The 22,474-nt window shown below is 35.0% G+C and overlaps 1 protein-coding gene and 1 pseudogene across 1 annotated transcript; one reads left to right on the plus strand and one right to left on the minus strand.

The window, feature by feature from the left end:
- Nucleotides 1-11,713: 11,713 nt before the first annotated feature.
- Nucleotides 11,714-19,181, minus strand: LOC122308973. The gene is made up of 7 exons (XM_043122269.1): nt 18,379-19,181; nt 18,189-18,221; nt 18,035-18,070; nt 17,740-17,772; nt 15,200-15,253; nt 14,908-14,958; nt 11,714-11,904 (listed from the first exon to the last, which is right to left on the minus strand). The coding sequence occupies exons 1-7, from the start codon at nt 19,124-19,126 to the stop codon at nt 11,804-11,806; spliced, it is 1,056 nt and encodes a 351-aa protein (XP_042978203.1). The 5' UTR covers nt 19,127-19,181; the 3' UTR covers nt 11,714-11,803.
- Nucleotides 19,182-19,671: 490 nt separating this feature from the next.
- On the plus strand, nt 19,672-22,027 carry LOC122310309 (annotated as a pseudogene).
- The last annotated feature ends 447 nt before the right edge of the window (nt 22,028-22,474 follow it).

Here is a 22,474-nt window from a genome sequence, read left to right on the forward strand (position 1 = left end):
CTAATACTAAAATTTATACTAAGACTAAATTACTAATAGTCTAAATTAATACTAATATACTATTATATAGTTATACAGTATACTAATAATAAATTCATAATAACTAAATCATTATAAGTCTATAACTATATCTAATAATATTAGTATTAGTATTAGTTAACTTAATATCTAATATGCTAGTATTAGTAATAAGATTATAAGAGACTAAGAGTATTAGTATTAGTTAACTTAATATCTAATATGCTAGTATTAGTAATAAGATTATAAGACTATAAGAGTATTACTCTTATTTAATAAATGAATATAATATTACATAGAGTATTAGTAAATGTGTTGGGTTTGAAGACAATGAAGAGATATAGTAAATTAGTAATACTAGGTATTAGTTATTATCTATTAGTACTAGTGTTATTACATATTATTAGTTATTAGTTATTACATCTAGTTATTAGTTATAATATTAGTACTAGTGTATTATTAATTATAATAAATAAGTTAATAACTATTACTAATTTACTATATAGTAATAGACTAATAGTATTAGTATTGGTGTATTACTAATGTATATAATATATATATTAGTGACTTAGTAACTTAGTTATATGTATTAATAATATATAATAATAGATATATATTACTAATAGATATAACTAATAACTATCTATAATAATAGTATTACTATATCTCTTCAAACTCTACACATTTATTAATACTCTATGTAGTTATATTAAATACCATATTACTAATACTCTATGTAGTTATAGTGATTTAATACTAACATATTACATATTAAGTTAACTATACTAATACTAGTATAAATTTATACATATATGATATATTATAATTTATACCATAACTCTTATAATATGTTAATATTTTGATATATACTAGTACTATATATTATAGTTAATAGTTATACATTAAAGTGTATAATAATACATTGATACTAAATATATATAGTTATAAACTTATAATGATTTAGTTATTATAAATTTATGATTAATATAACTATATAATAGTATTAGTACTTGTGTATTATTAGTTATAGTAAATAAGTTAATAACTATTACTAATTTACTATATACTAATAGACTAATAGCATTTGCGTATTACTAATATATATATATAATATATATAATAATATACCATATGTCAACCACACTCACAACAATCACAAATAGAAACTCCAAAGAACAAAAGATAACCAATTAACTTTGATTCACGAATTGCACAAAGATAAGGAAACCTCAAATGATAAATAAAGATAAATAGAATCACACTTATTCACAAATTGTAATTTGTGATCCTTCTACTTGGGGATTCACGAATTGCACCCCAAGAAGCCCAAGTGCTAAGCACTGAATAGAGAATCCTAGGCCAAATGGCCGGCCACACTAAGCATAATGTCTAATATTGTTCAAAATATGCAAGTGAAATGACTAAGGGTTCTAAAATGTCAAATGTTCAAAATATTTAAATGAAATGACTAAGGGTCCTATTTATAGAGCTTACAAATTAAAAACCCCTAAAAGGCCCCTAGTAAATTATTAAATTAAATAAATAAAGCAAATAGATAAAATAAACATAATGGATAAAAGGCCCTATGGTGGTCGTGGCATGCAAGGCACATGGTGGACAATGATGGTGCATGGCCCACAGCTGGGCTAATCCTAGTCTGGTTTGATGGCTGGCTGCATGGCATAGCATGGTGCCATGCGTTGGTCTGGTGATGGGCACATCATGGCTTTGTATGTGGCTTGATGATGGTGGGCATGGCATGGTGCCATGCCTAGGCCTGATGTTGGGCACATAGTGGTGCCGTGTTGCTGTTGTGAGGCCCAGTCAAGTGACTTGGGCGCTGGTCTTGCATGGCCCGGGCTGGTAGCTTGGGCAATAGGCATGCATGGCCCAAGCTGATGGTCTGGGAGCTGGGGCTACAAGGCAAGGGCTAGATCCGTGCGCTGGATGGCGTGCCTGTGAGGGTAAGCCACTGACCTTACTGAGTGGTGTTGGGGCGCACATGCGTAATGGAATGCACATGCCTGCACGTAGGGACTGCGTGTGGCCAGTAGCCTCCATGGGCGCCTACTGCGTGTTTGCGTATGAGCCAAAGCATGCATGTAGGTTAGCCGTGTGATTGTCTTGACCCTCCAAGAGTTGTGTCGAGGTGTGGCTCCAGGCAATCCTCCTAGGGGTTGTGACAGGAAGGTACTGGGAGGCGGCTTGCCATGGGAAGGGGTGGTTTTGGTCTGGATGCTCTTTTATCAGTGGTGAACTGATGATGTCGTACGAGACAATGGTAGTGGGGCAACAAATTTCACAGAGGTAGTCCACGGTTTGATCATGGGCTGGGCGATGCTTGGTGGTTCTTGGTGCAGGGTGGAAATGGTGTGGAAGAGGTTTGGCAGTGGCGGTTTGGGACGTCGTAAGAGTGCTAGTTAGTACATGCAATGTTTCCATGGTGGTTTTTGCTTGGCTTCATCACACCAGAGAGAGAGATGTGGATGAAAATTGGAGTGGCCTGTGAAAAATGGGAGGGAAAACTATTGTGAGGAAGTGGGACATAGAGAGATAAGGAGTGAGAGTTTGTTGAGAGAAATAAGAACGTTGGTAAGTGGGGAGAGAAAGTATCGGAGAGGAGAGGAGAGGTGATGGGGAGAAAATGGAATTGAGAAGGAGAAACCGTTGGCAGACCCCCATCTTTGACTTGAATAGAACTCAATGTAGGGCATACGACAATTGACACATCTATAGTTGGGAGTTCAAAGCAAGTACTTAATCCCTTTGTTGTGAGAGAGAAATGTAAGCCACCATGTCTAAGTAGGGCATCTTAGATGGAGAAAGAACTTGGGAAAATTAAAGCCATGAAGAAGAAAGCTACTGCAGAGGGAAATTGTAGTTAGGTTTAATTTTTTTAGCTGTTGTTGCCTATATGGTTAGATGTTCTGAAGTTGCAGTTATCTGAAATGGTTTTAGTTTCCAGACCTATACAAGATACACCAGTCCTGAACACATGCAAGAATTTATTTGGTCCAACATTAAGTTTAATAATTTTGTTCATGTTTATTGTTTTTTGTAGTTATTATTATTAGATTAATAATTTATTGATTATCACCAGAGTGTGCCTGTCAGCTCAGCTTTAAACACTAGTGGAACCCAGCTACGTCCACCAATGATTGGGACTTAAGAAAGTGTATTGAAAAAATTCATTATCATTTGCATATTATTTGGACTATTAAGAAACTACCTTGTTCATTTTTTACATATTTTAACGGTATAATATATATATATATAAATATCACGTCTAATATATCGATATTATTCATAACGGATACAACTTGGGTTGGATGGTACACAACCGAAAAGTGTGTTCGGGACACAATCACATCAGAAAGGAAGTTCTTGAATTATAATTCATGTATTGAAGTTGTATTGAGTCTATTGTAATTCCTGGACACAATTCATACTTACAGAGTGCATTGAATTTTTTGACAGGTCTATTGTGTTTTGGTTTATCTTTAGTAGTTTTTATTAGTTGGCAATGTAATCTGACAGTACTGTAGGATTGTGGTCATCATAATGTGTATGAGAACTCTATTAACACAATGCAAAGTGTGTATGGCATTGACATTGTAAGCTATGTGTTTAGTACAATAGTTGTGTAGTATTTTGAATCTTGAATTTTTCTTTGCTAGTCTTCCATATATCAATAATAGAGTCACACAATTTCTAAAATAACATCACAAGGTTATGATATTTTATATTAATGATTACAACAATACATTCGTCACCTATCTTATACAAATATATTAACATAACAGTTGCATATTAGTTAACATAGCCCGCCCAACTATTACATAAACTTGCTACATGGTTGGTAAAATGTTTCATACAAATGCAATAAAATCTTCCGTTCACAACAATCCTATCAAATAACATGAAATGAGTATGGCAAAGCCATAGTACACGAGTAAATAGTAACCTCAATAGTAGCACCTAGTGCAGTGTTTTCAAAATCACAGTGTGGAATGCCCAAATTAGATTAGAGAAGTTTTATTTGAATACTTGGCAAGATCTTAACTACACTTGGTAAATAGTATTAAACAATTAGCACCATGAGGAACCATTAGATGGATTTATGAAGCAAATCAAGGTGTGAGATCATGGCACTTAAGCAAAATCCTATTTTTTATTTGATCAACCAAATTGTGCCAGACCAAGAGAGTCTCAATCCTAGTGAAACTCTAAATGACTGAAATCCAATTGAAACCCCAAAAACTTAGTTGAAACTGAAAACACTATACGGTTTCCCCAAATTCTAAAGTTGGCCTCCAAAACTCTTTTTGATCAGATTTCTAAGATTGTGTCTAATCACTTGATTCATCAAATTCTTGTTATGACATCATTATCTAAATTTTTAAACCTTGACAATTTGATTGGGTCAAGAAAAATTGAATTTGGATTTGATAGTATCCCAAACCCTAACCAAACTCTCTTTAAACCCCAAATTGAAGCCCACTTAGTTGCGGCCCATCAAGGTCCACAAATTTGGCCATCTTGGTAAAGTTTCTTGAAAAAGTTTCCTTCTCCACATGGTAGGCCATCTAGTGCCCCTGGCTGCACCCAATAGTGCCTTGACGTGAAGGAGAAATCCACCTAATCACCCTCCATACCTCACAACTACAGCAGGCAATCCTTGCCTCTCACTATTCTCTACTTTATCTGACATAGCCACCACCAATCAAAGGTCATTCAAGCCCATAATTTCCCCCTCCAAAGGTCTAAAGTCATACAAGACACATTTCACTCCATTTCATCACTTCTTCACCCCATTTTTAGAGAAAAATCCAAAAGAACTCTCTAGAGCAGATTTATGAGCCTTTTTGCGTGGAGATTTTAGATTATTTGTAAGTATTTTCTCACGATGACTCTTTCACAAAAGTTATTTGTCTTTGTGTTAGTTTCCATGGATATTTTATTCGTCTCATTCCATGGTCATTTGATTGGTCAAAAGTATTTTTAACCACAGAAAAGTCATTCTGGGCATGAAATTTGAGAGTATGATATGTTTTGGAATTTTTGACAAAGCTAATGGACATATCTTTGTCCAAACATTTTATGGAGTGTTGTGAGCATGTGTTTATGAATGTTCATTGAGGTTTTATTGCATGACTAAAGTTTTTAATGATAGATTTTTTTAGATCTAGAAACTTAAAAACTAGAAGTGGAAAAATAATTTTTGTTTTGATAAAGTTTAAATATTTTTTGGTTATTTTTACTCCAAAAGCTTTGATATTTTTATGTGATGATCTTAAGTCTCTTATATGCATGTTAGAATGTTAGTTTGGAGGTATTTAATATTATTTTAAAGATATGATTTTTCTATGCAAGAAGATTTTGGTTAGGCCTAAGATTTGATTTTTTGGGTTAGATCCATGTTTTATTAATGTTTAACCATGTGATTTTAAGTTTGATGGTTGGATCTTCTTTAGGACACATTTTTAAACCATCTGATGTTTTAGTTTGAATATCTCCTCTTTTTAAGTCATGGATCAAGAAATTGATCCAAGTTAGTCGAGAAAAATGTTTCTATTTTTGGACAAAGTGTAAACTAAAACCAAAATTTCCAAGTGTTGTTTTGTGATTTTGGTTGAATTTTTTTTGATGATTTAAAGCATGGTTGATCTTATGATGATTTTATGAATATGTTAGAAGTAAGATTTATTGTATTTTAGAATTCTTGAAGATGTTTTGAATAAGGTCAAAAGTAGTGATTCAAGGGTTTGCTTTGTTGTTAAAAAGTTTGGGTCTTTTAACAAAAGGTTTGGTATTGATGATTAAATTTTTTTTAATTAATTTTTTAAGTATAGTTTTAAACTTAGGATATGAAGATCTTTTTTGCAAAATTTTGGTTTAATCACGAGTTTTGAAGTTGGAAGAAACTACAACAAAAATAGAGAGAAATGACCTATGAATGTTTCGGCCATAGTGAGTTTTCCATAATTGTGAATTGTTTTAATTTTTATTTTAGTTTGATATTTAAGTTTAGGACAAGATTTACATGAGAGATGTAAATTTTGACAATTTTTGGAGTTAAAATGTGAAATCCTTAAATTATGAATAAAATGGTTATTTTCCCACATGTAGAGAGTAAAATGATAATTTTACTCTAACTTAGCATTTTTTCTTGTTTCAAATTGTTAGTGATTAAATTTTAAACTTTTAGAATACCCTCTTATAGTTTCTCGTATTTCGCTCTTTATTCTCATAGAACGCGACAATCGAGACAAGTTACCTCTTAACTTACTATTACTTTACTGTGTATATGTGATGGGTAAGGAAACTATAGTTTATGTTTGTATGTTGTTATAGATGCCATGCCATACCATGTCATTACATGTTTATCTGTTACACAAATTATTTTGTTATGAAATACTTATCTATTACACAATATATTCTATCACATGTTGCTATCTATTGCATGTTACATTACGTACACCATGTGTTGCATGTTTGTCATGTCACTTAATATTCACTATCACATGTTATGTCATGTTATGAAATCTTGTCTGTTACATATATGCCATGTTATGAAATGTTATTTGTTACATGTTATGTCTTGTTACAAAATGTTTTTATCTCAAGTAGGTCATGTCTCTCGAGTTACGTTTAAGTCATGTTATGTGACCTCAGGACTTCTGTCATTTCATATTCCAATCACATTTCATCTCGATTACAGTTGTGTATTTTGAGACCATTTAAGTTTCAGTTATCAGCTAATTTGTACTATGGTCAAGGATGATTTGTGCTACCTGGTATTGTGGTTAAGGCTATGCGTTGCTGAGTACTAAGGTGAATGAGTATAATCTGCCATACTACAGATGGATAAATCAGTTAATTTGTATTACGGTAAAAGATAATACGCGCTACCTGATACTATGATTAAGGCTATGCACTGCCGAGTACTACAGTGAAGGAGTATAATATGCCGTACTACAGAAAGATGACACACACTGCCTGGTACTGAGGTCAAGGCTAGGCACTGCCAAGTACTAAGGTGAATGAGTATAATCTGCCGTTATATTAAGTTCAAGTTCATGTTAAGTTAAGTTTAAATTCACATTCATGTTATGTTATGTTTATGTTCACATTGTGTTTCAAATTTACGTTCATATCATGTTATGTCTATGTTCATGTTATGTTTTAAGCTCACGTTTATGTCATGTTATGCTCAGGTTCATGTTATGTTCAAGTTCATGTTCATGTTATGTATGTTCACATTCATGCTATGTTTCAAGTTCATGTTATGTTTCAACTTCACGTTCATGCTATGTTGCTAGTCCATGTTATGTTTTAAGTTTACATTTATTTCACGTCAAGTCAAGTTCAAGTTCAGTTTCAGTTCAAGTTATGTCAAGCTACGTTATGCTTATTATTTCATGACATGTTATATCAAGTTATGTCATGCTTACTATTGACTTTGATTGTGCATTCATGCCTTTACTGCCATGCATGTATCATTAACCTGTGTGAGAGTTTCCTATTAACTTACTAAGATTTATAATTAAATCTCACCACGGTAGTCTTAACTACCATTCCCCCCAAATGTTAGGTGATTTGTTAGGATCAGAGCAGGGAGCGGACACTGGTAGACTGGAGGAGGTTGACTAGACGTCGTAGATGTGACACGAAACTTACAGCTTCCATAGTTAGGTTTTTGGGTGGTATTTTGGCATCGTTAGTTAAGTTACGCGAGTTACTCGACAAACTGGCCCGATAGTATATTTTGGCAATGTAAATATGGAGCCCAATCTCCCACGTTTTGAGATTACAATCTTTTGAGACCTGTATTGTAATCATGAATGTTTATTTTATTAAGTATGAATGGATTACGCTTTACCTATTTGGAATATTATAAGTTTGGTGCATAGTATTGCTCAAGAAAAAATTATCCGTTATGAATATTGCATAATGCTATATGCATGTTAGGAACATTACAACTTATATGTTATGAACGGAGGCAGGCAATCTTGTGTTGCATTTCCCGACGCTTTAGATGTCTGTCCGATCCCAAGCGAAATTTGGGGGGCGTCACAGCCGCACTTCTGCTTGTTGCTTCAACATCTCAAGTTGTGTATTGTAGAGCTCAAACTCCCTCGTCTCAATATTATCACCTCTTTTGTCAACCAACGTCTTTCTCTTTTCAATTTGAACCTCTCTCTTGCAAAGCTCTTCCTCATTCCTCAACAAATCATTCTCTATTTCAAGAAGTTGTTGATCTTATTCTTGACCCATAGGCTTCAAGTAAAACTCTTGCATTGAGTCCCACATTGCTCAATATTGAGTAATGTGTTGATAATTTTTTGACTCACTATTGAGTCCCACATTGATCAAGTAAGACTCTTGTATTACTTTGGCTTCCTTTATAAAGGTTGGCTTATAAGGCCAATGCAATACATTCTTGTGAACAAGTCTAACAAATTTAAAAATTGATCACATAGTTTTTATGTTATCAATTTTTAAATTATTGTTATATATATATATATCTAAGATATATATATATATATAAATTTTAATCTACAATTTAAATTGTATAATAACTTGAGTAAAAAAAAAATAATTATGAACCAAAAAATATTTTTTAGATCCACTGGGCATCAATACGCTTGAAATGGGGGGAAGGGGGGCAGGGTGGATGGGATGTCCACCCCTGCATATGCGGGGTGGGGTGTGGGGGTGGAAACACCATTCCTCGCATATGCGGGGGCGGGGTGCGGGGGTGGAAACACCATCCCTCGCATATGCAGGGGCAGGGTGCAGTATCACCCCTAATAAACATAAATTTTTGGAGAGGTATAGTGTTTTCTTTACCAATTACATCCTTAGTTTTTCTTATATTATAGTTTTAAAAAAGTAGATGTAGTAAGAAATCTTAGAATATTCCACAAATGAGGAAGTCTCCTTAAAGTAAAATTGTCAAGGAAGGCAGCAATTTATATTCAAACTTACTTTCCTAGCTCGTGAAAATCCTGAAAATTTTAGGCCCATATTTCAAAAACACCATTGTCATCTTCTTCATCTTCTTGACGATCTTCTTCACTTTTTTTTTTTTTTTCCTTCAAGCACACAGGTTAAATTCTGTGGTCCTATGATGCAACAGGTTGATAGAGAATTCTTTAATATTTTTTAGAAGCTTTTCTCAAGTAATTTTTTCAATGAAAATCCTTATCAAATTATTCATTCAATATTATCAAATGAACATAAAATTTGTAGTAGGTTTGCTCTCATTGCCGTCTTCATGATCTTCATTTGTGGTTATGTCGCTTGATTTTAGTCGCCTATTTTCAGCATGGATACAAATGAACCAATACCTAGTTCATCATGCGCCATTTCTATTGTGTACTCACTACAAGAAAAACAGGTTTTTGTGACCAAATTGGTTGCGAATAATCTTTTCATTGCGATAAATTGATCACAAAAATCCGTTTTTCTTGTATTGACTATTTTACAAGTAATTATTAGATAGTTTTAAAATATGGACAGGTGGTACTCTTAATATATCTTAAAATGCTATGCATGTCATAATAAATTATAAATGTTTATACAAGCAATTTTATTGTTATGGCATGTCATAATAAGTTGGGAGTATCACGTAATCGAATTCTATGGCTACTTAATAATTTTCCTTGTTGAAGATCAAATGATCATATCGGTGATTTCCTTTCATGTGTTTGGGAATAAACTATACTAAAATTGAGAAAAAAAGAAATGATAATTTGAATTTGCTATGAAACTTGTTACTATACAATATATATATATAATATAAATGAGCCTATATATGCTAGTGAGTCTTCCACAACATGGCAATTGATCAATCAGTGAGGTTGGTACAATGCCTGTTAAAATTACATATAATATGTTTGGTCTTTTAAATGCATGGAAGATGTTTGCTTTCTTTCTTTGCTGTTGACATTAACAATCTTCTCGGAAATTTCGAGAAATTGAACGTCTTTTCTAGATAAAAAATTTAAAAGTTAAAAAAAGGTAAATAAGTGCAAAATTATAAGTATGCATTGTTTTGTAAAGAAAGATTTCCTCTCCTATTCTTAGAGGGAGTCTGCATTTATTTATAAATGATTATACACCAGTATTTGATTGCATCTCTAACTCTACTTGTTTATCAAGATTACATAGGGTTAGTTTGAAGGCTTATCATCTTGCTTGTTTCCTTCAACCTTAGCCTTATCACTTGCATGCAAGTTGTTTGAGTTGTGAGTAATCTTCATCATGATCTATTCTATCAAGGAGAGAGAGAGAAAAAAAAAGGTAAGATATTAAAGGTCCCTCATAAAGCACAAATCACTCTAGAATCAATCCCAAGTTGAGTGAAAGTTGCATTGTATATGTAGGTGCTTCCTTCTCCAAATTATTATTCTTCGCTCAATATGATATACATATATAAATTTATTTAAAAATTAAGCTTGGCGTCTATCAAATTTAGGTATAATCCTACAAAAATTAATCAAGTCCATTTAAATAATTGAAAGAGATAACAATAAGTCCATTCTGAAGAGGTGCCTTCAAAATCGTAGAATCGGGGATGTTGAAGTTGTTTGTTGCATTCTCATGTTCGTGAGAAGATACAGTTGAGGACCATCGGTGGCCTAGAAATACGGAAGGTGAAATGTCCACTCCTCCCCCACTAGGGTTTGCAAGAGAACGTTTCAAAATTTTGATGGGAGGAATCACGGGGTGGTGAAGAACTAGTACCCCGAGAAGAAGCCAAAGCCTTGCTGTTAGAAGAAGAAGAAGAAGCCATTGAAGGAGATTGGGAGTTTGTAGAAAAGGATTGTAGCCGATAAGTTTTCAGGAAAGGGAGCAAGAACCCATGAATGGCAAGAAATTTGAAAAGAGGAGAGAAAAAGATTCGGGGAAGGGGAAGAATGAAAGGTGAGTCCAAGAGCCTTAAATATAAGTGACAGTTGAGGCATGAAAGGGCATGAATACAAAACAACGCCTTGACAATAGCACTCGACTCCCGAAACGACCTCCTGACAACTAAACTCGATTCACAAAATGACATCATGATTTTAAGTCCCATCACATTACATGTAATGAGACTTCGCAGGGTAATTGGACAAGACATAATTTCTTAAGAGGGCCCAGTGGGCCTGGGCTGTTAGCTAGGCTCATGGCCTATCTCCAATACCAATCAAATAACCTTCTCAAAGTAATATTGGATAAAAGTAGTTGTTGTTTGAATTAAATATGGCATGAGCCGCTCATCCCAAGGTTTGATTTTGGAATAGCAAATAAGTTCAAGATCACTTACTAACTCGAACATTTCATGAACTCTATATAAAGGAAGAATCCAAGTACGTAAGAGACATCTAATTAATTGGTATTAAAGAGAGTTTATTCAATCACTGAATTAGGCATCGGAGGCGTTCCCTCGAACCCCCAAGCTGCGTTGCTCTTTGGTTGCAGGTGGTCGTGAGTTGATGGTGGTGAAACACATCCATAACTGGCCATGTCTTTTAAATGGATGACATTTGTGTTCTTTCTTTGCTATTGACGTTAACAATCCTTTTGGAAATTTTGTGAAATCAAACTTATTTTCTAGATAAAAAATTTTAAAATTGAAAAAAAAGGTAAATAAGTGCAAAACTATAAGTATGCATTGTTTTGTAAAGAAAGATTTCCTCTCCGATTCTTAGAGGGAGTCCGCATATATTTATAAATGATTATACACTAGTATTTGATTGCATCTCTAACAATACATGTTTATCAAGATTATATAGGGTTAATTTGAAGGCTTATTACCTTGCTTGTTTCCTTCAATCTTAGCCTTATCACTTGCATGCAGGTTGTTTGATTTGTGAGTTATCTTCATCATGATCTGATCTATCAAGGAGAGAAAAAAAAGTAAGACAATAAAGGTCCTCTCATAGGGCAAAAATACTCTAGAATCAATCCCAAGTTGAGTGAAAGTTGCATCGTATGTGTAGGTGTTTCCTTCTTCAAATTACTATTCTTTGCACAATATTATATACATATATAAAATTATTTAAAAATTAAGCTTTGCATCTATCAAATTTAGGTTTAATCCTACAAAAATTAATCAAGTCCATTTTAAAAATTGGAAGAGATAACAATAAGTACTAATTGGTCTCAGCCTGGATAACTTTAGTGATCTTGTTAGGGAAGTGTTAAGTGACTAAGCCCATCAATTTTCTTCAATAAAGAGTAGTGAAGCCCATGTTTTGGGGAGTGGGCTTTGAGAGAGAGAGAAGCATCAAGCTTTGAGGTTTTTCCACTCTTTTGCAGTATGGGCTTATTCTCTGCTCCATGAGATATACATATACGAGTCTAGGCTAGTGATGAGTCATCATCAATTACTAGAGAACAACCATGGTCATAAGTCATTTCTCCAACTTGCCCAAAATAAAATCTCAAAAGAAATGTGTGCATATAAATATTTTGAAAAAGGAAAGGATAAGATTTTAGTTTGTTCAACTTTTACCGGATGTGTGCAAAGAGCTCTGTAATATTCTAGAAATTGATAGTTATAAAAAGGATTTTTTTCGTAGCAAGGACATATGTGTGTTACATATAGAGGCAATAATGTTGCTGTGTAGGGTACAAAATTCAAACACAAAATATAAGTAAGATGGCAAAAAAGAATGAATTATATGTGCATCATGAAATATTCATCAGCCATAGTGGCCAAGGAGGATTTAGAGAATTAATAGGACATGTAGCTGTCACAAAAATGGCTTATTCTTTTTCTTTTTTTGAGAATAATGCAAAGGAGATCTTTTTTTTTTTTTTCTTTTTTACTGTTTTGAAAGTTTCAAATGGTGTTGTTTTTTTAAAGGGTTATGGAGGACTCTAGAGTGTTATCCTCATGGTTTTCTTTTAGAGACCTGAAACAACATAGGGCCTTGGAACCAATGCAACGGCCTCATGACCTTTCGGGAGCTCTTTATAATGAGTAATATATGCAAAATTCAAGAAGCAAGTGAAGATCATGATTAAATTAAAATCGAATAATAAAATTGTACCTTGTCAAATTCATTACTGGAGTATGAGTAAACAAAATTTCTAAATAAAAGATAATGGGAATAAGGAAAGCAATCATAGAAAAAGGAATGCGAACTTCTTACATAATAATATGAAGCATTTTTTAACTATCAAATATTGCAAGATTTCCTTCTTGGTTAGGGCTACTCGCTTCCCCATGTAAAACCAACAATCAACATATTAATTGCTTTGAATTGACGATTGAGTATATTGACTTGATTGAATTGACAGAAAAGTCTGAGTTGAATTGTCTTCAATATCTTCTGGTTCTCTCTCCGGTGATGATAGAAAAGGCTTGGGAGGTATTTGTAAACTTTCAATACCTCCTTCAAGCATTTCAACAACTTTAATCATTGAAGGACGATCGTTAGGTTTCATCTGTATACACCATAACGCAACTACGATTATCTGCTTGGCTATTTTCTTTTCCTCTTCTGTGGCATTTTCTATTCTTATGCCATTTTCATCTTGCACTTCCTCATAGACACAAGGTGGGAAAGTATTGACTTGATTGGTCTACAATTACATTCAAGTTCTTTCGCCTACCCATCATGTCCATCAATAACATTCCAAAACTATAAACATCGGCTTTGTATGAGATGCTTCCAATGTTTTTGTAGCACAACTCAGGGGCCATGTATCCTAATGTCCCCCTTACAGGAGTTAAAGAAATAGTATTTTCATCCATATGATACAATTTTGCTAGACCAAAGTCAGAAACCTTAGGAGTAAAGTCTTCGTCAAGAAGAATATTGTGAGGCTTGATATCAAAATGCAGAATTTGCATTTGACATCCACGATGTAAATACTCAATACCACGAGCTACTCCCAAAGCAATATCATGCATGTTCTTGTAGCTTAGAAGAATACTTCATTCTCGTGAAAAAATGTATTTATTGAGAGATCCATTGGGCATGAACTCATATATAAGAGCACGTTTTGATCCCTCAACACAAACGCCAATTAGTTGCACTACATTAATATGATGAATCCTTCCAATTGTTGCAACTTCACTGATAAATTCTTGCCCGTTAGCTTTGGACTTACCTAACATTTTTATAGCTCCAAGTCGGCCACTTCGAAGTGTTCCCTAAAAGACAGTGCCATAGCCACCTTCACCTAGTATCCTTAAAATTCTTGGTCATTTTCCTAATTTCTGAGTATGAATACCTTATTGGCATAAGATTATTGTTGTTTTGTAAAAATTTTTCAATGTTGTCAAACGCTAATAAATGTCTCCTGCGCTATTTATATATCAAGAATGCAAGCACAAATGGAGTCCCCATTATAATTTTCGCTCCATGGTATAGTCCTATAAGCATCACCGAATTAAATAGATGTTAAGAAAAGCATCAATTAATCGTTAAAAGTTCTAGTACTACCAAAGGTACGTATGATGAATTTCCCAACCTCCCAGACATTCAATACCACAAGCTACTACTCCTAGAACAATATCATCAGGCATCTTCTCTTAGTTTAGAAGGATCAATGCCTCCTTCATGTGAATAAAATTGTATTTACTGAGAAGTTGTTCATATATAAGAGTACGCTTTGATATATAATGCTTAAACGCAAAAATCAATAACAGGCATCACACTAACATGTTGTTGAATGCTTTGATCCAAATTTCCAATGGTTAAAAAAATATGTTGTACGTTGTGCTACTTTCAAAATTCTACTAATTAAGCAAGCTAGGTAACTATTATTTTTTTAAAATTTCATTAATATTATCTATCTTCTTCTTGTGTGTATATCTTCTAATTAGAAGGGGAATTAATATAAAACGAAGAAGATGAAAGGTAGCAATCATATATAGCTTCTTACCGAGGTCGATAATAATGATCATTAGTGGTATTACGATGTTTAGCTGGGATCCTACAAGAAAGAATACATTAATTAATTAACCAAGAAAGTGACTTATCTTGATCATGAATGAATTGTTAAGAAAATGGAATAAACAAGTTTCCAACCATATAAATCAGATTACCATGCTATGTTAATTGAAATGATTGAAATATAGAGTTTGCTATCGAAGTCTACTGTGTAAATTATTCTTTTTTTTTTTTTGCTTAAAGAACTGTGTAAATAATTCTAACACATATCATAGAAACCTCACCTTTATCATACAACCCATCTAAATAATCTCTGATACGACGATCGACAGGCAATCCTGCATTGCAGAAGAAAATTAGAATAACATGATCATCAGCATTTGAAAAGTCACAATAATTAAAACTCAGCAGGAACACAAGCCTAGTAGCCCAAAATTCCATTCTAAACTTGGCTGGTATGAAGGCATCGGGTCCTTTTGGGAAGTACTTAGGACTACCTTCTTCTGTGGGAAAAAACAAGGGCAAAGCTTTTAATCCTATTTTGGATAGAATCAAGGCTCAGATGAGCAATTGGAAAACAAACATCTTGTCCTCAGCCGGGAAAGAAGTCTTGCTAAAATCAGTCATTCAATCCATTCCCACATATTGCATGGGAATCTTCCTAATTCCCAAAGTAATCATGAGAAACATAAACAAGCTGATGCAATCTTTCTGGTGGGGGATAAATAACCAAAAATCTAAAATGCACTGGCTTAGTTGGAAAGGAATTGGAAAGGGCAGACAAGATGGGGGCCTGGTCTTCAGAGACTTTGAAGACTTCAATAAAGCCATGCTAGCCAAGCAAGGGTGGAGGCTTCTCATCAACACCCAATCCCTTGCCTCCAAGGTCCTAAAAGCCAAGTATTTTCCCTCTGGTGATTTTCTCTCAGCTAAAGTCAGAGGAAGTGATTCTTTTGTATGGAAAAGTATAACAGCAGCCAGGCCTTTGCTGTCTGAAGGCCTCCTCTGGAAGATTGGAAATGGCAACTCAGTGAGGGTGTGGTCAGACCATTGGCTGCCTACCCCTACTTCTTTCAAGGTCCAATCTCCTCTCAAGATTCTCAGTTCAGGAGCAACTGTGAACTCTCTAATAGATCAAGATACTCACTCCTGGAACCTGGCTCTCATACAGGATGTCTTCACTCCTGAGGAAGCAGCAATCGTATCCAAGATCCACATCAGTCCTTGCAATAGCTGTGATAGACTAACCTGGAGGTGCACCACAAATGGCATGTTCACAGTAAAATCAACTTACCATCTACAGGTTTCCATGAATGATAGCAGGCATGGACAAGGATCTCGACCTCCTACCCAAGGGGCCCTTTGGAAGCAACTGTGGAAGCTTAATATGCCAAGCAAAGTTAAAGTGTTCCTATGGAGAGCTGCAAAGGACATCCTTCCAACTAAAGCAAATTTGTTTAGAAGGAGGATTGTTGAGTCTCCTTTATGTCCCATCTGTCGCTCTTTTCCAGAAACCACAGCTCATGTTCTATGGTCATGCATGGCAGCCCAGGATGTTTGGAGCTATGGTTCGAGAAGACTCCAAAAATGCAGGTCAGAGGAACAACCATATCATGAACTGCTGGCAGACCAGCTCTCTCTTCTCCCTGCTGAGGAACACGTGGAACTGGCTCTTACAGCCTCTGAATTGTGGCATAGGAGGAACAAGTTTGTCTTCGAATCTAGCTTCATATCTCCTTTGCAGGTCTCCAGGCCTGTCTCATCGAGAAAGGGTGAAGTGGAAGAACTTAACAGTCAACCAAAAAGGCAACCTCTCCCAACTCAGGCACCAATTGTGTGGTGCAAGCCTCCTACAGACTTCTACAAAATAAACTGGGATGCAGTCATTGACAAGGTGCATTGCATGGTGGGAATAGGAGTGGCAGTTAGAGATTGGGATGGCCTAGTCACAGCCACCCTTAGGAGTCCTAAAAACTCCTTCCCTGATCCTCTTCTGGGAGAAGCTTTGGCTGCCTTGCGAGCTGTGCAACTGAGGCTAGAACTTGGTCTCCATAATGTCATATTTGAAGGGGACTCTAAGCTAGTGGTCAGTGGGATTAACAGTGGTACTGAGGACTGGAGTACTGCTGGCCTGATCTTCCTCGACATAAAGAAACTCTTGACTTCATACCATTCTTGGTCTTTTAGGCATGTCCCTAGGCAGATCAATGTAGTGGCACACACTCTAGCCAAAAGCTCCTTAGAGCTTGGTGAGGAGTCTGTTCTTGTAGAGGAGTATCCTCAATGCATTTGTAATCTTCTACGCTCGTAGTATTAATATAAAGTTCCCATCTTCTCAAAAAAAAAAAACATTTTATCAAAGCCAAAATATTATAGTTAATTTTTTTTTAAAAAAATATTATTGTTAATTCTTAGAGCTAATGAATTGACTACTTTCAAACGCCAGTAATATTATTTGTTATATCTTTCAAGTAGCTGTCCTTAAGGTGCTGAAACTACTTAATAATTGCATGCTTCGATCACAGAACAATGAATGATCAGGTAAAGAATTCAGTTGATTTTTGTCTGTCACTGTATGCCGTTTATATGTTGTTGCTCTTTCTCCTTCGTAAATTTAATAGAGCGGGGATTGGGGAGCCCCTTACGCTAATTAAGAGGCATCAGAAAATAGAAAAAATTCTCTCTCAGTGAAGTTTTTAGACTGCATGCAGATTATATATGTGGAGTTGGGCCGGTTTTGTATTATTTGGAGTTAAAAAACAAGCATGAAAGTACTGTTTGAACTATTAACAGAGAAAATAAAAACAGAGTTAGATGATCTTACCGCGTGCTGTATGCCTTACTTTACCTGCAATAGCTTCAATAGTGCCAAAAGAAACGGAAAAAAAAAAAAAAAATTAAAATCCATGAAAAATAAACGAAAAGGTACTTTAAATAATTTCAATATATGGCCAATAATTAGCGTAACAAACAAATCCTAAATCTTGAAATCAACACTTGTGTCTGTTAAGACAAATATAAATGATTAAATATAACTCTTGCTATTCTAACAAATGATTTCTGATGGTATTAAAGTTGAAATCTTAATCTTGAAGCTTGGAGAAAGAAATTAATCTTACCGTCATACAAATGACATAGTATGCCTCGGAATATTGCTGGTTCGCCAAAGAAAAGAATAAAAGTTAGCGGTCGGAATTTATCGACTAAAATCATCCAAGTTTTACATTGCGCTAATTTCGATCAAAACAATTTTAAGATAAAAATTAGCCTCACCACTGTAAACCCAAAATGGTATTCCAAGGATTCCTGGTTCGACAAACAAAAGACAAATAATGTTAGCGGTTGGAAACATTCCTATATATTATGGGGGTTTGGTATGGGGTATACATGCATAAAGAAATTTCATAAAAGTAGCATTCATCGTTTACTTGATAAGAAATGGGATCCCGCTTTGTGTACTCACCCGTATGTCTTTTGCAGCAGTAACGTTCCTCGGCAAACTCGAAGATGCCGCACGTTCCACAATCTGAAAACCAAGACAGCTCAAAACCGTATAGCAATAGGTTGTGTAAGTCTGTGCAGGAAATACTACTTTGGTCTTCTGGTAGCAGATTGCGGACTGACGGCCACGATGTCTGGAATCTATGCTCTACTTGGCACAAGTCCTCCACATCCCCTGCTTTAATCGTCTGGTTATATATCACATATCTAAACCCGGCCTCAGGCTGGGATGAAGATGAGTTGGAAGCATACGCTCTATTGCCAAAGCAAGTAGATTTGTTCAGATACCATGGGGAATTCACTCGCTTTTCACAGTTCAACAAAACCATGGTTTCTGTGATTCCATCCTGACGATAATATGGACCAAAATCGGAATAACGAGGGATGGAGGAGTAATTATTCTTCTGAATACCCGAGTCTACAACTCGGATTGTTTGGGAAGTGTAATTGATTTCCTGTACGTAGTGTTCTACGGACAATATGTATAACACAGTTTGGTTGTCCTGACATGACAGGGCATACCTTGGGTTGCCGCAGTTTGGAGGATCGTGTTCCAATCGAAATGGAGAGCTTATGTTGGGGATATTGCCGCAGGAAGAAGGAACACAGTCCCGATTTGTATCCTTAGCACTGCAAGTTTGATGAAGAAGTAGCACGACTAGAACGAAAAGGGCCATAAGTCCTGCAGAAAGGGACACACCTCTCTTCATTCTGGGAGAGAGGGAGAGAGAGAGAGAGAGAGAGAGAGAGAGAGAGAGAGTATAGCAAGTAGCTTCCACAGCTGTGAACAAACAATATTATAGAAGTGTACACATCCGTCGTATGATTCTAAGACTAATTCTACTCATTATCTATTTTTTGATCATCAACTCATTTAATATTTTATTTATAAACTTATCATTTAATGTTACATTATAAGAGGAAGATAAGATGATGAGAAAAATCATCATGAATAGATTTTTTTTCTTCCAATATTTATATGTAAGCAGCTGCGTCACATGTTGCTAATTAACTATATTAGTTTTGGTTTGTAGGCAAACTTTTATATTTTGAAATTAAAAAACAGAGTAAATAAAAAAACAGAGAAAATGAAAACAGAGTTAGATGATCTCGTTGGTTTTGGTTTGTAGGCCAACTTTTATATTTTGAAATTAGTTGGATTAAATTTATTTATATTTTTTCCGGTCATTGCGTCAAAAGACTATACGTGAATCACACCAAAGATAGTGTGATTGTTTGCTCGATCGTCAGAAGAATGGGAAAGTCATATTTCTTCTTGTTTGTGCTTTTCATCTTACACCACGTGCAAGGCCAACATGATGAGTGTGCCGTATCAAGGCGGTGTGGCAGCCACGGCCCAGCCATCCGATTTCCTTTCCGACTCAAAGACTGCCACCCGGACCACTGTGGCTTTACTGGGTTTCATTTGTCCTGCTTCGATACACACGATACAGTACTGCTCGAGCTGCCAATTTCAGTCAAGCTTTTTGTCAAAAAGATTGACTACAAATCTCAGGAAATTCAAGTATATCATCCTGATCATTGCTTTCCAAAAGGGATCCGGCAACTCGATTTATCTTCCTCACCTTTTCAATTCACAGGATATCGATTCAACCTGCGTGACTTTGCCTTTTTCAACTGTTCCTATACCAAAGAAGAAGAACACAGAGTTGGGATGGCGGTTTCTTGTCTTAATGACCCTACCTATAGCCACCAAGTTTATGCCTTGTTTACTGATGACGACATCAACGTGTTGCCCACAGTACCTTGTAGAAAGATGTATAGTGTTACATCGATTCCATATCGTATTGCATATAATTTTGATGATGTCCTTCATTTGAACTGGTCCAGGCCAGCTTGCAGAAAATGTGAATTGGAAGGCATGAATTGTAGGTCGATGAATATTAATAGCAGTAGTACCGAGTCAGAAATTCAGTGCTCCCCAAACACAACAAAGGTATCATCTTCTATACAATTACCAACTCTTTACTCCATTTCTTAACAATTTTGCAGGATTAGCTTATAATAGATGATCTTCTGCCACGGGGAATCTTCTGCAATATTCAAGAAATCATAAAAAAATAAATAAATTAAAACATTTAAATATGGAATGATGCCTTGCTCTCATATTTACTTCGTCAGAATAGAACGAGAATCTGATGATTATATATGTCAAATTAACTTTTTATAGGTGCATCAACAAAACTAGTGACCACTGGTAAGTTAGTTATCCCTAGACTTTTTTATATTCGAAAGTTTCAGACATACGTACTAATTAATCGGGAAGACTTGAGCTTTTGACATGGTGAATGTTTGATATATATGCAGGTGCCATTTTAGGTCCAACTCTTTTACTACTGCTGGCCTTTGCACTTTATCTCTTCTATAGCAATGACAAAGCGGAAAAAGAATATCGGAAGAAGATTGAAAATTTTTTGGACGATTACAGAAGCTACAAGCCCACAAGATACTTATACGCTGATCTTAAAAGGATTACAAATCACTTTACCGAGAAATTGGATGAAGGAGCCTACGGAACAATGTTCAGAGGAAAACTTTCTAATGAAATCAATGTTGCCGTGAAGATCTTGAACAGTTCCAAGGGAAATGGAGAAGAATTCATAAATGAAGTTGGAATAATGGATAGAATCCATCATGTCAATGTGGTTTGCTTGGTTGGATTTTGTGCTGAAGGATTTAGAAGAGCACTAGTTTATGAGTTCTTTTCAAATTATTCAACAGAGAAGTTCATATTTTCAGAGAATTCTAAGAGCAATTTTCTTGGTTGGGAGAGACTGCATGATATTTCTCTTGGTGTAGCAAAAGGAATCGAATATCTTCGCCAAGGATGTGATCAAAGAATCCTCCATTTTGATATCAAACATCATAATGTTTTGCTAGACCAAAACTTTATTCAAAAAATTTCTGATTTTGGTCTTGCAAAGTTGTGTTCCAAGGATCAAAGTGCAGTATCTATGACCACAGGCAGGGGGACCATGGGTTACATTGCACCTGAAGTGTTCTCTAGAAACTTTGGGACTGTGTCTTATAAAGCATATGTTTATAGTTTTGAAATGTTGTTGCTTGAAATTGTTGGAGGGAGGAGAAGTGTTGACATTACGTCGGAAAATACTAGCCAAGTTTACTTTCTAGAATGGATCTACAACCCTCTTAGAACAAAAAGAAGAGTTGAGAGTTTTTTTCGAGGACGATGGAGACATGAAAATTGCAAAAAAAACTAACAATCGTGGGACTTCAGTGCATCCAGTGACACCCAATGGATCGTCTTTCTATGAAACTTGTGGTTCAAATGTTGGAAGGAGAAGGAGATAAATTAATTATGCCTCCTAATCCTTTTGCTTCCCTAGGCCCTATGAGAATCCATGCAAGGAAGCCTATGACACATTTAGGCCAAGAGTTGGAGGTCATCCTCGAATTAGATTAAGTTTTACGAGTTTGTTTCGAAAATATTGAAATAATCATGTTGTAGTTGAATATTATTACTTTTGATGTTGGAATGATCGTGAAGGAATTCAAGGTTGCTTCTTACATATGAACTTGATATGATCATATTTGTTTCGAATAAAATTTGATACTTCGAAAGGAGCTAATCAATATTGACTAGTACTCTTATGGTAGACACGACACTACTTTAATGATGTCTACCAAGATTCCCATTTTGTATTGTATACTAATAATGCATAATGCGTGACTCATTAATTATTAATGGCGATAACTCAATGATTCTAATTAGTTATTTATCATATATAAATTTCTAAGTTCATATCCAATTATTAATTCACTTTATACTATTAGTATTAACCACTTAAAAAATCATTAATTAAGTTATTTGATGAAGACAAAATTTAAGTTATATATGGCTCAAATTTGACTTTAGGAAACATCTACAACTTTCCGTCGTTTATATCTTTCACTTTCTTTTTATAAAAAAGATGAAAAATACACAAAATTATTGTAATGCAAATAGTGAAAAATAAACCCTTCACATTGGTTTACAAGTTGGAAGATTCAGATCAGTCAAACCAAGTGGCAACCAT

Source organism: Carya illinoinensis, chromosome 5 (genome assembly GCF_018687715.1).
Source record: "Carya illinoinensis cultivar Pawnee chromosome 5, C.illinoinensisPawnee_v1, whole genome shotgun sequence".
Taxonomy (NCBI): Eukaryota; Viridiplantae; Streptophyta; class Magnoliopsida; order Fagales; family Juglandaceae; genus Carya; species Carya illinoinensis.